This window comes from Temnothorax nylanderi, unplaced genomic scaffold, assembly GCF_030848795.1.
Source record: "Temnothorax nylanderi isolate EJ_2023f unplaced genomic scaffold, tnyl_v1.0 TNYL_tig0066_pilon, whole genome shotgun sequence".
Lineage (NCBI taxonomy): Eukaryota > Metazoa > Arthropoda > Insecta > Hymenoptera > Formicidae > Temnothorax > Temnothorax nylanderi.
In genome coordinates, this window is record NW_027249128.1 from 51127 (window position 1) to 62652 (window position 11526).

The 11526-nt window shown below is 38.6% G+C and overlaps 2 protein-coding genes across 4 annotated transcripts; one reads left to right on the plus strand and one right to left on the minus strand.

The window, feature by feature from the left end:
* Positions 1-1568: 1568 nt before the first annotated feature.
* Shmt (serine hydroxymethyl transferase) lies at positions 1569-6199 on the plus strand. 3 transcript variants are annotated; one of them, XM_071708329.1, is made up of 6 exons: positions 1569-2305; positions 3832-4025; positions 4131-4342; positions 4418-4742; positions 4837-5336; positions 5553-6199. In XM_071708329.1, the coding sequence occupies exons 1-6, from the start codon at positions 2129-2131 to the stop codon at positions 5717-5719; spliced, it is 1575 nt and encodes a 524-aa protein (XP_071564430.1). In that variant the 5' UTR covers positions 1569-2128; the 3' UTR covers positions 5720-6199. The 3 variants fall into 3 exon arrangements, with proteins under 3 accessions (XP_071564430.1, XP_071564432.1, XP_071564431.1); XM_071708331.1 differs by lacking the exon at positions 1569-2305 and adding an exon at positions 3510-3643 and having other exon boundaries at positions 5553-5960; XM_071708330.1 differs by lacking the exon at positions 1569-2305 and adding an exon at positions 3581-3739 and having other exon boundaries at positions 5553-5960.
* A 1546-nt stretch (positions 6200-7745) lies between these two features.
* LOC139773695 (Golgi to ER traffic protein 4 homolog) lies at positions 7746-10764 on the minus strand. The gene is made up of 6 exons (XM_071708337.1): positions 10613-10764; positions 10441-10519; positions 9961-10195; positions 9749-9887; positions 9444-9584; positions 7746-9366 (listed from the first exon to the last, which is right to left on the minus strand). Exons 1-6 carry the CDS (start codon positions 10723-10725, stop codon positions 9117-9119), a joined length of 957 nt encoding a protein of 318 aa, XP_071564438.1. The 5' UTR covers positions 10726-10764; the 3' UTR covers positions 7746-9116.
* Positions 10765-11526: the final 762 nt, after the last annotated feature.

Here is an 11526-nt window from a genome sequence, read left to right on the forward strand (position 1 = left end):
CTTTCTTTCCTCGGATAGAGACTTCTATAGTCATGGTTCCTGTTCTCCTTTTTTAATTTTAATTTGTGCGTTCTTTTTTTCTTTCTGCTTCTATCCCTCTTTAGATAGCTATGTTTCGTTATTGTTTCTGTTCTCTTTTTCTTATTTCTGCCTCTTTCTTTCCTCAGATAAAGATTTTTATCGTCATGTCGTTTCTGTTCTCTTTTTTTTTATTTCAATCCGTGCATTCTTTTTTCTTCTTGCCTTTTTTCCTCTTTAGATAGATACTTTCGTCATGTACTCATTATATAAAAGAACTATATACATTTTGTTGCAATGAAAAAATACTTTTGTTATGATGTTGTTTGTTCGTTCGTACAATTATTTACTATAGTAATCGACTATAATCGACATTAATATCCACAAGATGTTTCACGACCCAAGTAGCAAAGATGACGTCATTAAGACGTTATTAAAACGTCATTTGACGTCATTTTGCTACTTGGGGAATGACAACTATAGTCTGCATTAATAAAGAATTAATTGCTCGTACACTTCTGCAAGACATATTTTTCTATTCGCGATCGATCCGTTGCGATTACTGTCATACATTTGTTACGCAATTTGCAAATTCGCAAACAAGCTATTCTCGGATATCGGGAATAGCGTGATAAAAAATATCAGAAAAGAAAAACATAACGAAAGAAGGAGGGACTTGATCGCATCTCTTTTCGGAATTTAGTTGGATCGAGGAGAAAGAAAACGAGAAAATCTTTAAAAAAGCGTGCGTCTTATCTAGATCATAAAATATCTCTGACAGGTAAAACGTTATAAAGCGTTTATAAAGCTGAACCGAGAGATCTCCAAATCGACGCGCTCTGTCATCGCTAAAGGCAAATAAGATCTCGGTAAGTAACAAGAGTAACGAGATTAGGAGAGGCAGGCGCGCGTGATAGGGGAAGGCATCCGGAAGTTTGATTTAAAAAAAAACAACGCTGACCGGACTGGCCGGTTTAGACGCGACGGAGAAAAAGTCGTCGATCATGCGCTCGCTTTCGAATCACGCGATTTGCCTTCACGAGACCACAGTATATACTGTGACGGGATCTACACAGCTGTCTGCTGTCCGTCGAAGCAATTTGCTTTGCGTATTGTGCATTGTGCATTGTGTCGCGCGCGTTACACGGTTTTCTTCCTTTCCTTTTGTTTCGCAATGCTGCCGATGGAGCTTTTTTCGTGAAGAACCGAAGATGCTTCGACGGAAATTCCGCCGCTGCCATCCGCGAATTTGAAAAAATAAAATAAAAATTGGAAATCTACGGAAAATCGGTGTTTTATCAGGATATCGTAAACCTAGTGATAACGGTTTGAAACATATTTATCATGCGCGTGTGTCTCGAAAAAATTCATATTGCGTGAGAGTGAAAACGTAAAAAAATAAAATCAAACTTCGAAATAAGTATAAAGGTGAGATAAGTGAGAAAATATCTTCCGTGAAACCTATCAAGCTTAATTCTTAATTTTTAAGTGCGCATCTTTGCATGTCTGTGTCTTTGCCTTCTCTGATCCTTCTTTAATTCTTTCTGGATGGGGAGGTCCAAAAAGTCATTTTTATTTTGAAAAATACTCAGAACGCTACGAAAAATGCGCGTTTAAGGGTGAAAAACACGTAAGAAGCATCGGAATATCAGTTCGAGGGATTCTGGAAAATATCTGAAAAGTGCGGAAACCATAATCGGCGCGCACGCGACGTCGTCGTGAGACACGTGGGCAACTGGGCACGACTCACGAGTCGCGGACGCCTCGCATCTGCGCCTTTATACCGGCGTCCACGAGACGAGACGTGCTTCGTCGCACGATATTTCGCGGCTGTCGTGTCGATAAACGACCCCGGGCGTTCGTGCCTCGATTCTGCGAGCAGAAATTGAGGAATTGCAAATATTGCAATTGGGTCTAGCCAGCCAGCCTCGCACGAAGTAGCGGTCTGTCTACAGGGACGTGCCGACGTGCGAGACACGTGCACAAACACCATCAATCGACCAGTCGCGATCGCTGTGATCGCTGATCGCCGCCGGCTGACTGCGTAGTGCGTGTCGCCAGCCAGTCGCGCACGCACACAATACACATACGCCACGTGCGCGCCACAAAGATGGCCGGGAATTGGTCGAGTTTGAATCGGCGCGGTTTTCAATTGGTCGAGAACCTGCTGCGCGCCCGCGGCCGACATATAAAGGACTTTGCCGATCAAGGACGCCTCGCAGACGCGTACGGCCCTCCGCGTAGCCGAGGTTATCATCTCTCGACCACGTGTTGCACACCGGAAATAGTGAGTATTTTTCGAGTAATCATTAATCAGTAATTATTGTTGATAGTTTTGTTCGCGATCGCCGTAACGATTCATGTGCGATAACCCGCAATTGGCGTGTATTTGCGCTATTTTTCGAGTTTACGAAAGTGAAAATTCCTCTTTCATGGACAACCGGCAGCTTAACAGCCGAAGATGATCCTCGAGATCATCTTCGGATATTCGTGTGAAATCAACGCAAAAGTCGAAACGATTTAAAGCTCTTGCAGTCATGGCTTCCGATAGCTCGAGAACGAGCGTTAGATTAGAATGCGTCTAGCTTCTTTGATTGTACTTGATTAGCATTTTGCCAGGGCCGTAGCTGAGCCGAAGCGAAATGGGAGGGTCCCTGCCGACCGTGAGAAAGAGCGGCAATTTTTATATTAATTATTAAATGAAATAGAATTTTCAGAGATCAGTCTGTGTGTGTGTGTGTGAGAAATTTATTTGAATTCTTTCTTTAAATTTATAAGTTTAATAGTTATATAAGTTTTACTAACATTCTACATTTAAAAGAATAATGCAGGTTTACCTGCATATTATACTTTACTTTCTTATTCGCGGCTTTGAACAGTTTTTTCGTAATTGAACTTTTAAGGCTGAACTTTCGCACATTTCCATATTGAGATATAATTTTAGCCTTTGACAATGATATTACGTGAATGCACTTGAATCGGAATAGATTTTCTCTTCGTCCTTGTAACATCGTAATCGATTAATTGTGTCTTTTTTTTCATTATTAAGATAACAGTAATCTCTTCTTACAAATGAAGAATTTTTCCTGTATCTTTGTTAGTTTATACATTTTATATTTATCTTATCTCTCTATTATTTCATGCGTTTTATAAGATTTGTATAAACATTATGCCTTTACTGTCGTATAAGAATCACGAAGCTGTTTGACGATATTTTTTCCTTAATAGCCTTAATTGATCATTTTTCCGGAACGTAATTTTAATTTACCGCGAATTATTTTATTATAGTCTTTACGTCACGTTGATACGTACATATCAGTATACATATTACATTTATCACGCAGAGAGAGATTGTTTATCCATTATTTGCAACGTCGACAAACGAATCATCGTAACGTTTTACGCTATTATACATCAATATGTTTGTCAATGTAATTACACCACGCATGGGGTTATCGTTGGAAGTATGAACTTTAGTGTGGTATGAGCTAATTCACACGATATTATATATCTACTTGGCGCATTGCACATCGGATCGCAGTCGAAGCAACACGCTACAAATTTTCTACTTTATCGAAACTCTCTTGTACAATTTAATTGATTTCTGTAAATTTATCACATTAAGGTATTGTCGGATCGAGAGAAAAAAAATACTCTGCAAACGCAAGAAGTTTAATAGCCAATTATTACGTTACCTAAATAATTGTCTAACTGTTCACATGTATGATAATATTAGTAGATATAAATAAATGTATAAATGATTAAAATTAATTACAGAGGATATAAACTAAAAATTGTTATGACTGTCGACAGGGCATGGCTGCGATACTTTGTAAGAATATTTGGGAGAGCGATCCCGAGCTCTTCGGGCTGATGAAGAAGGAGAAGAAACGGCAGGAATCCGGGCTGGAGCTGATCGCGAGTGAAAACTTCACGTCTCTCAGCGTACTTCAGTGCCTGAGTTCGTGTTTGCACAACAAGTACAGCGAAGGATTGCCTGGTCAAAGGTGAGATTACGTATCACGTACGATTACTTTTTCATACTGCGTTCCTCTTACGAGCAATTCCCTCGTTCAAGACTGACTATTTTTCTGTTGTTATTGCACTCGTAGGTACTACGGTGGAAACGAATTTATCGACGAAATTGAATTGCTGGCGCAGAAACGCGCCTTGGAAGCCTTCAATCTGGATCCTGAGCTATGGGGCTGCAACGTGCAACCCTATTCGGGAAGTCCAGCGAATTTCGCGGTGTACACGGGCCTGTTGGAGCCTCACGGACGTATAATGGGTTTGGATCTACCCGATGGTGGCCATCTCACTCACGGTAAACGCGAATAAATCAAAGAAACTGCACGTGCATGTTGGGCACTGTTTCGTTTAAACTGCGTTTGTGCGCTAGGTTTCTTCACGGCGACCAAGAAGATCTCTGCTACATCCATCTTTTTCGAATCGATGCCGTACAAGGTTGATCCTACGACCGGCTTGATCGACTACGATGGACTCGCGAAGCAGGCGAGATTGTTCAAGCCGAAAGTCATCATCGCTGGAGTCTCCTGCTATAGCAGGTGCCTGGACTACAAACGTTTTCGCGAAATTGCCGACGAGAACAACGCCTACCTCTTCAGTGACATGGCTCACGTGTCCGGGCTGGTCGCCGCCGGATTAATACCCAGTCCTTTCGAATTTAGTGACGTTGTCTCGACAACTACACATAAAACTTTACGGTATGGAGCCATTTCCTAATGATTGCGAGCATATCTCTTGTCGTAGTGATTATAATAATAAAGCGAGATGTCTTCTTTGTCCAATTCCTCACAGAGGCCCGCGCGCTGGCGTTATTTTCTTCCGGAAAGGCGTCCGAAGCGTCACGAAGGATGGCAAGAAGATTATGTACGACATAGAGAGTAAAATAAATCAAGCGGTCTTCCCGGGTCTTCAAGGTGGGCCTCATAATCACGCTATCGCCGCTATAGCTACCACTATGAAACAGGTGAAGACACCGGAATTCCTCGAGTATCAGAAGCAAGTGGTGCTTAACGCGAAGAGATTGTGCGCCGGTTTGCAAGAGCGCGGTTATAACATCAGCTCCAACGGCACGGACGTCCATATGCTGTTGGTGGATCTACGATCCGCGGGCGTAACCGGCTCAAAGGCCGAGAAGATCTTGGAAGACATTTCTGTCGCCTGTAATAAGAACACTGTTCCCGGTGACAAAAGTGCGTTGAATCCTAGTGGTATCCGTTTAGGAACGCCCGCGCTCACTACTCGTGGCTTAGTCGAGAAAGACATGGATAAAGTTGTGGACTTTATAGACAGAGGTATTACAAATATTTCAGTCTCACAAGAACTCGTTAGTGCTCAGTGACTTCGATCGCTAAATTACGAAAGAATACTATGGCGATTTATATTTGTTATTTGTGACATTTTAATGTCACGAAGAACAGTTTCTGAGCGCTAACGAATCAAACACTGTAACTTAAATACGTATAGCATATAATGAGATTAATAATAAATTCAATATTATTTCTGTATAGGATTGCAACTTTCGAAGGAAGTGAGTGCTATTTCCGGCCCAAAGCTGGTTGACTACAAGAGAGTATTAAATACCGATGAGAATATTAAAGCAAAGGTTGCGGCTCTGAGGGAGGAAGTGGAAACTTTCTCAAGACAATTTTCGCTTCCTGGTCACGAAACATATTAAGCACGAAACATACTTCGCTTAATGCTCCAATTTGAATTTTCATTATGCCATTAATTATAGGTTTAAATTATTGTTGTATTTTTCTACAAAGAGATCTGTTTCGTGACAAAGAGAGATATTATTCGTGTATCTAAAATTGTGAAATTCAACAACGCGACACATTCAGAATCATCTCTATTATGTATAAAGTGTTGCCTTGCTGTTATATAATTCTTTTCTAATAAATAGATCCTTTATTTAAGCAGGCACAAAATAAAAGTATCGTAAAATTCCTCCCAAAATAGTATCTGAAACACTCGAGCTTTCTTCTGGTACAAATCTACCAGTTTTATAATCTTACAGTGTTCTTACGCTCTACTTATAATATGTAAAAAAAATTGCATGCTAAACGAAAATGTAATTGTACAAAAAGAAAATTTATATGATTTAAGTAAGACGATTATAATAATCAGACGTGTTTTCTGATTTGCTATCTACAAATTGTTATTTATTTGATGACGAAAAGTTCGTTATTATTTTCAATATTACTTATGTCTCTCTTCAATATTATTTATGTGACGCGTGGCTCTGTGAGTACGTGGACCCCAGTTGGCAGATGTCAAGTTCGATCTCACATATGCCTCGTTTTTATTAGGTTTATTGAAAAACTAAAGGCTGCAAGTGAAGGAGGCGAAAATGATAATCCATTTTGGGATATGTCAAAAAGATAGAGTGGCCTGACGATACTTTTAAACGTAATAATACATGACTAAGGCTGCACGGTAATACTCACCGCCAGTGAGTAAACTAAAAATCTACAGTTTACGTAAAGTTATGTAAAATGTGGATTTAAAGTACCGGCGCGGCGGTGAGAATGTTGAGTCTAAGAACTAGCGTTTGCTAGTGGGCAATTTTCTTGTTATTTGAAATACAAAGTTCGATACATCTGGGTTTAATAATAACCCTCCGACTTTGTCGGAGCCTTTTTGATTTCTCGGAGACTGTCACGAGGCCATGTTTACATTGATTAAAAATTGCTCACACATTAGCATCAATGGCGTCAGTACGTGTATCCTCGATATTCGCGCAAATTCAAATTCCAGCCAAAAGTCATGCGTTATCATTGTCGCCGTGATTGCGGGATATTGATAAGAGAATGTCTGTCCGGTCTCTTTCCTCCTCCCTGAATTGACGAAACCGCAAGTTGCAACGTTCGTCACACTAAAAATGGACAATCATCGTGTGGTAGTAATATCGCGGGTCAACCATTTCAACACACTTTCGGTGTTTTATCAATTGGGTTCATATTACGTAGCCTTCGTTCTGCGTTATTAAATTGCTCTCGAGTTCACAATAATGCTCTAAGTACATTTCATACTGCGGTAATTAAAGTTAATTAACATAAGCTAGCTACAAATATTTGATTTGTACGTAACAACAAGAGTGATTTTGACCAAATTCTGATTAATTTAATTGATTAGCGTAGTCAATCAAACACTATTTTGCTTATTTAAATACAATACACACACATACATATATACACACACGCATACATCGCATGTATCATATCTTATATATCCCGTCCTCTTATGTTTAGCATTGTTTTTTATTTGTACAACATAATATTGAACATAAATTTTAAATTCTAACTTGTTTTAATTTTTTGACTTTGTTAATATATCACTCTTTTAATTATTTATAATCACTGATTTTGTCATTTCTCTATAACATATATCATCTTCATATTGATCATGTTCGCGAAAATTTTAACGTATTTATCGTTTTTGCTTGACGTTTCCAACATAAAATCGCATAGATATTAGCGAGATAAAAAAATATTTTGTAAAAAATATCACGTCATACGATTTAGAAATAAGTGTTGCGAGTATCGATAAATCCGTTATATTGTGAGATAGTAAGTATTTTAATTAGGAACATGATGACAGAGGCATATTTGCACGTTTCACTCAATTCACATACAGCTATTAAATTAAGTATTTCTATCGAATACACGGAGGAGGAGCTGCTATTAGAATAATATATCGGGTAACCATTATTTGTTATTATTATTTTTCAAGTATATAATTTATACAAATATAATACCTAAGTTAAATCTTCAAAAGACTAATCGCACACATACACATTCCAAAGTATTATCAAACGGACAATTAATATTACATCATTTTCATCAAATTAATATACCTTGCTTAATTTTTTTACAAAAGAACAATTAAAAAATGTAGAATTTTTCGATTATTCTATAATGCAAGTATCAATTATGATTTATCCTATGATGCAAGTATCAATTATAATTTATTATTATCATATTATTATAACAGTTTTGGTTTAAATAATTCTGATAACGTAATAGACAATGAAATATATAATAAAGGATACTCAGTATACATATACATATGTTTCTAGAGAGATATATTTATTACAAAGCTAAATTTATTAGTCGAATGTTGTCTATGGTTCCGTTTTCGTTTTAATACACAGCAATATTATATTACCTTTATTAGTTAATGCTGTGAAGATTTTTATTACACAGTGCGATGGTCATTTTATTTCCTTAGTTAAATATATGAATTTTATTTCTCTATTGTTTTAAATGATTACCCATATCAATATAGAATCCAATAAATAAATATATCGCTCGTTGCTCCGAGTATAATTCTCTTTCTCGATGTCCTAGCAACAAGCAGTCTCGGTAAGCATTCTTTTTTTTTCGGAAGCTACAATTATGTCACATTTATTTGTCCACACGCATTTTAGTTTATATAAAATAAATTTTCGATCCAGCAGTTACACGCAGGTATATATTCATGTGGTTATATGCACGGTATACAGGTTGTAGCTAATGGCAAGGATTTTATTCAAAGTCCAAGTATAATTGCTGAATTCATAACAGTATGTACGGAATGAAAATATTGACTTTTATCACAAGAGTTAACTCATACTCTTTCAAATTTTTACACGCAAATTGATCATTATTACACATTTCAAATATTATTCAATCAAGGCTTTTTATTTAAAATCATGCGTCTCATTATTGCACATGTACAAATCTTACTTGACTAAAAGTAGTATAGAAAATATTAGATATGTATAAAATAATAAAGATGCCTATCTGAATTCTACTATTGTGAATTCAGTGTACATAACTTACAACTTTGATAAATTCCCGTAAGAAGTCGTCCCACGTACTCTCAGGGTTCTACGTAGTTTTCGAATTACCATTTCTTCAAACAGTAATTCTTTTAGCTTTTTTTTCTTTTGTCGTAAACGATAACGTCCGCAATTTGAAATTTCATTGTCGGTTAACACAGGTGCAGTTAGTGAAAGTATTTGGGTCGATGAATAATATATAAAAGTTCGATATTCAGCATCACACTGCACAGTGTTGCCTCACCTTTAATCAATCAAGTTCTTGCGCGGCGTGCGACGTTGAGGCTGTATTTCGTTGCTCGTCGTCCGAATCGTCGTCCTCCAGGCCGTTGAAGAAGGATTGCAATAACGAGCCGAATAATCCCTGATTGCGCGGGCGCGGAGGTGGAATATTGAAAAAAAGTTGGCCTATTTTTTCTAAGTACTGTCGATAACACGGATCTCTGTTTAAAGATATCTGGTACTGTTCACAAAGTACTGTGAACACCGCTAGTTTACCACTGCAAAAATATCAGATCGGAGGAAAATGGAGGAAGTGCTTATATAATGAAAAATGTATATTGAGTATATGACGTACCTGTCAATGGTTTTGAGTAGAAAAAACAAGAAGTTTAATAAAGGAAGAAGATATGGCGGGCCGCTATTTATTTTTGGATGCCTCGAAGTGTAAGAATTGAAGGCCTCTTGCGCCGTTGCTTTGTTTTGTAAACAAAGATACCTGAAAGGTCGATGATTATATGTATGAAACTTGTATAATAATCTTAAATAATTCCAATATTTCTAGTTCCCTAAATCTGCTATATTGTTATATCTATTTATTCTTACTACGATACATTTTTAAGACTTCCAATATTAAAATTGACATAAAGTCGATCAACTTACTGTAAGACTGCTTGAGCTATAAAAAGATCTATTTCGTTCATGTATCCACGCTGCTCGTGAAGTTCGACCAGCATCGCGGCACATCCGGAACCATCTCTACTATGTATAAAGTGTTGCCTTGCCATTATGTAATTCTTTTCTGATCGAAAAATAGATCCATTATGTATAGCGCGTCCAAAACAAGTGTGCGGTAGAAATCTTCACAAAATTACCTCTCCAAAAGACCTGAGCTATCTTCTGGTGTAAATCTGGATGACCAGTTTTGTAATCCGTACCCTTTACGCTCCATTTAAGCGCAGACTGCACAAACACCTCCCTTTCCGGAGACGTAGGGCTCATTAAACTGAACAGGCTCGTGATCTTTTCGAAGAAGCCTTGCACAGGTACCGTTCCAGATTGCATTAAAACGTTGACAAATAAAATTCCTAAGTCGGCTCCACTTGCGTGCTGCAAGAAACGCACAAGTCGCAAACGTGGCGTAAAATATCATCGAAATTGCTCCTCACTTCCCTCGTGACCGATCATATCCGCGATATCGGCGCATCTCTCGGTTATTAATAACGATTTACTTGGAGACACACGGGCCCTACGGGCGTTCGGTCTCGCTGACAAAAATTGCAGAAATCGTTTTACGGGAAACACGTAAAAAAAATCCCTCGACACTCACGACGCGCACGAACAATTACGCGTACCTGTTCGTGCTGTAACAGAAGCATCGAGCCGTTGTAGAGCAATTCCAGGAGCTCCGAGTATTTTCTCTGACCGAGGTATCTGCAAGCGGAGGAGGTTAGAAACGGGCAGGGGTTTTGAAGGCGCGGAGGCGCGCTTCGACCGCGCGGGGCGGCCGGGCCCGCCGAATCTCACCTGAAATATAAAGTTCGATACATCTGATGGGCCTCATAATAGTTTTCGGAATTTATCGAGGCCTCCAATTTCGCTAGAACTCGCTGGACACCGTGACTGTACCGCGAGGCCATGTTTACACTATTTGGGAATCTCCGCGGCCTGCGCGCGCGCGCCGTTGGCACCAGTGTGCGTTTTCCCCCGTAACCCCCGTTCTTCGCGCGTGCGATTTAAATTTCGAAAAAGCCTTGCGTCGCTGGCTCGCTGGAATGAATTGTTACGTATGCGCGCGTATGTACGTGGGCGTGCGCGTTGGATTGATCGGGATATAATTCTGCCCACTGGCTCTCGACGAGACGCGCGAGCGGCGCTAAAAATGGACAATCATCGCTTCCCGTCGCGTTTTAATCTCATGCGCGCTGGCCGCGTCACGCGCACGAGACGGCCAACTATTTCAGTACTTTCGGTCTTTTATCGATTGACTCCGTATCACGTACTTAGCTTCACTACAATGTACACTGTTAAGCTACTCTCAAGTTCGCGCAATGATGCGCTAACAAGTATATTTCATACCGACGTTAATTAAGCTAATTATTATCACGAGCTATGTGACAACGCAGCGACAAGCGTTAAAATAAAAAGTTAAAATGAAAAATTGAAATTCTTATAAGACGATTATAGATTGTTTTATGTATATACGAGTATATAAGATTTGATATTTTTTTTTTCTGTGTAATTTTGATTGAATGATTCTGATTAATTTAATCGATGATTATAATTATCAAGTAATACTTGTGTTATCTTGCTAATACAGATAGAAGTACTAATTGTTTAATGAGAGAGAAGATTAGATTAAGAGAGCAACGAATAATATAGAATTAGTGTTAGAGTTAGAGTTAGAATTAGAATTATTCGAATTATATAGAATTAGAATT

What these genes read in the sequence shown, in the direction of transcription:
- Shmt (XM_071708329.1), top strand. Translation starts at nt 2,129, where the DNA reads ATGGCCGGGAATTGGTCGAGTTTGAATCGGCGCGGTTTTCAATTGGTC. An exon ending in GAAGGATTGCCTGGTCAAAG is followed by an intron (nt 4,026 to 4,130) that starts GTGAGATTACGT and finishes TTGCACTCGTAG; the next exon opens with GTACTACGGTGGAAACGAAT. An exon ending in TGGTGGCCATCTCACTCACG is followed by an intron (nt 4,343 to 4,417) that starts GTAAACGCGAAT and finishes TTTGTGCGCTAG; the next exon opens with GTTTCTTCACGGCGACCAAG.
- LOC139773695 (XM_071708337.1), bottom strand. Translation starts at nt 10,725, where the DNA reads ATGGCCTCGCGGTACAGTCACGGTGTCCAGCGAGTTCTAGCGAAATTG. An exon ending in AGCTCAGGTCTTTTGGAGAG is followed by an intron (nt 9,888 to 9,960) that starts GTAATTTTGTGA and finishes TTTTTCGATCAG; the next exon opens with AAAAGAATTACATAATGGCA. An exon ending in ATAGCTCAAGCAGTCTTACA is followed by an intron (nt 9,585 to 9,748) that starts GTAAGTTGATCG and finishes TCGACCTTTCAG; the next exon opens with GTATCTTTGTTTACAAAACA.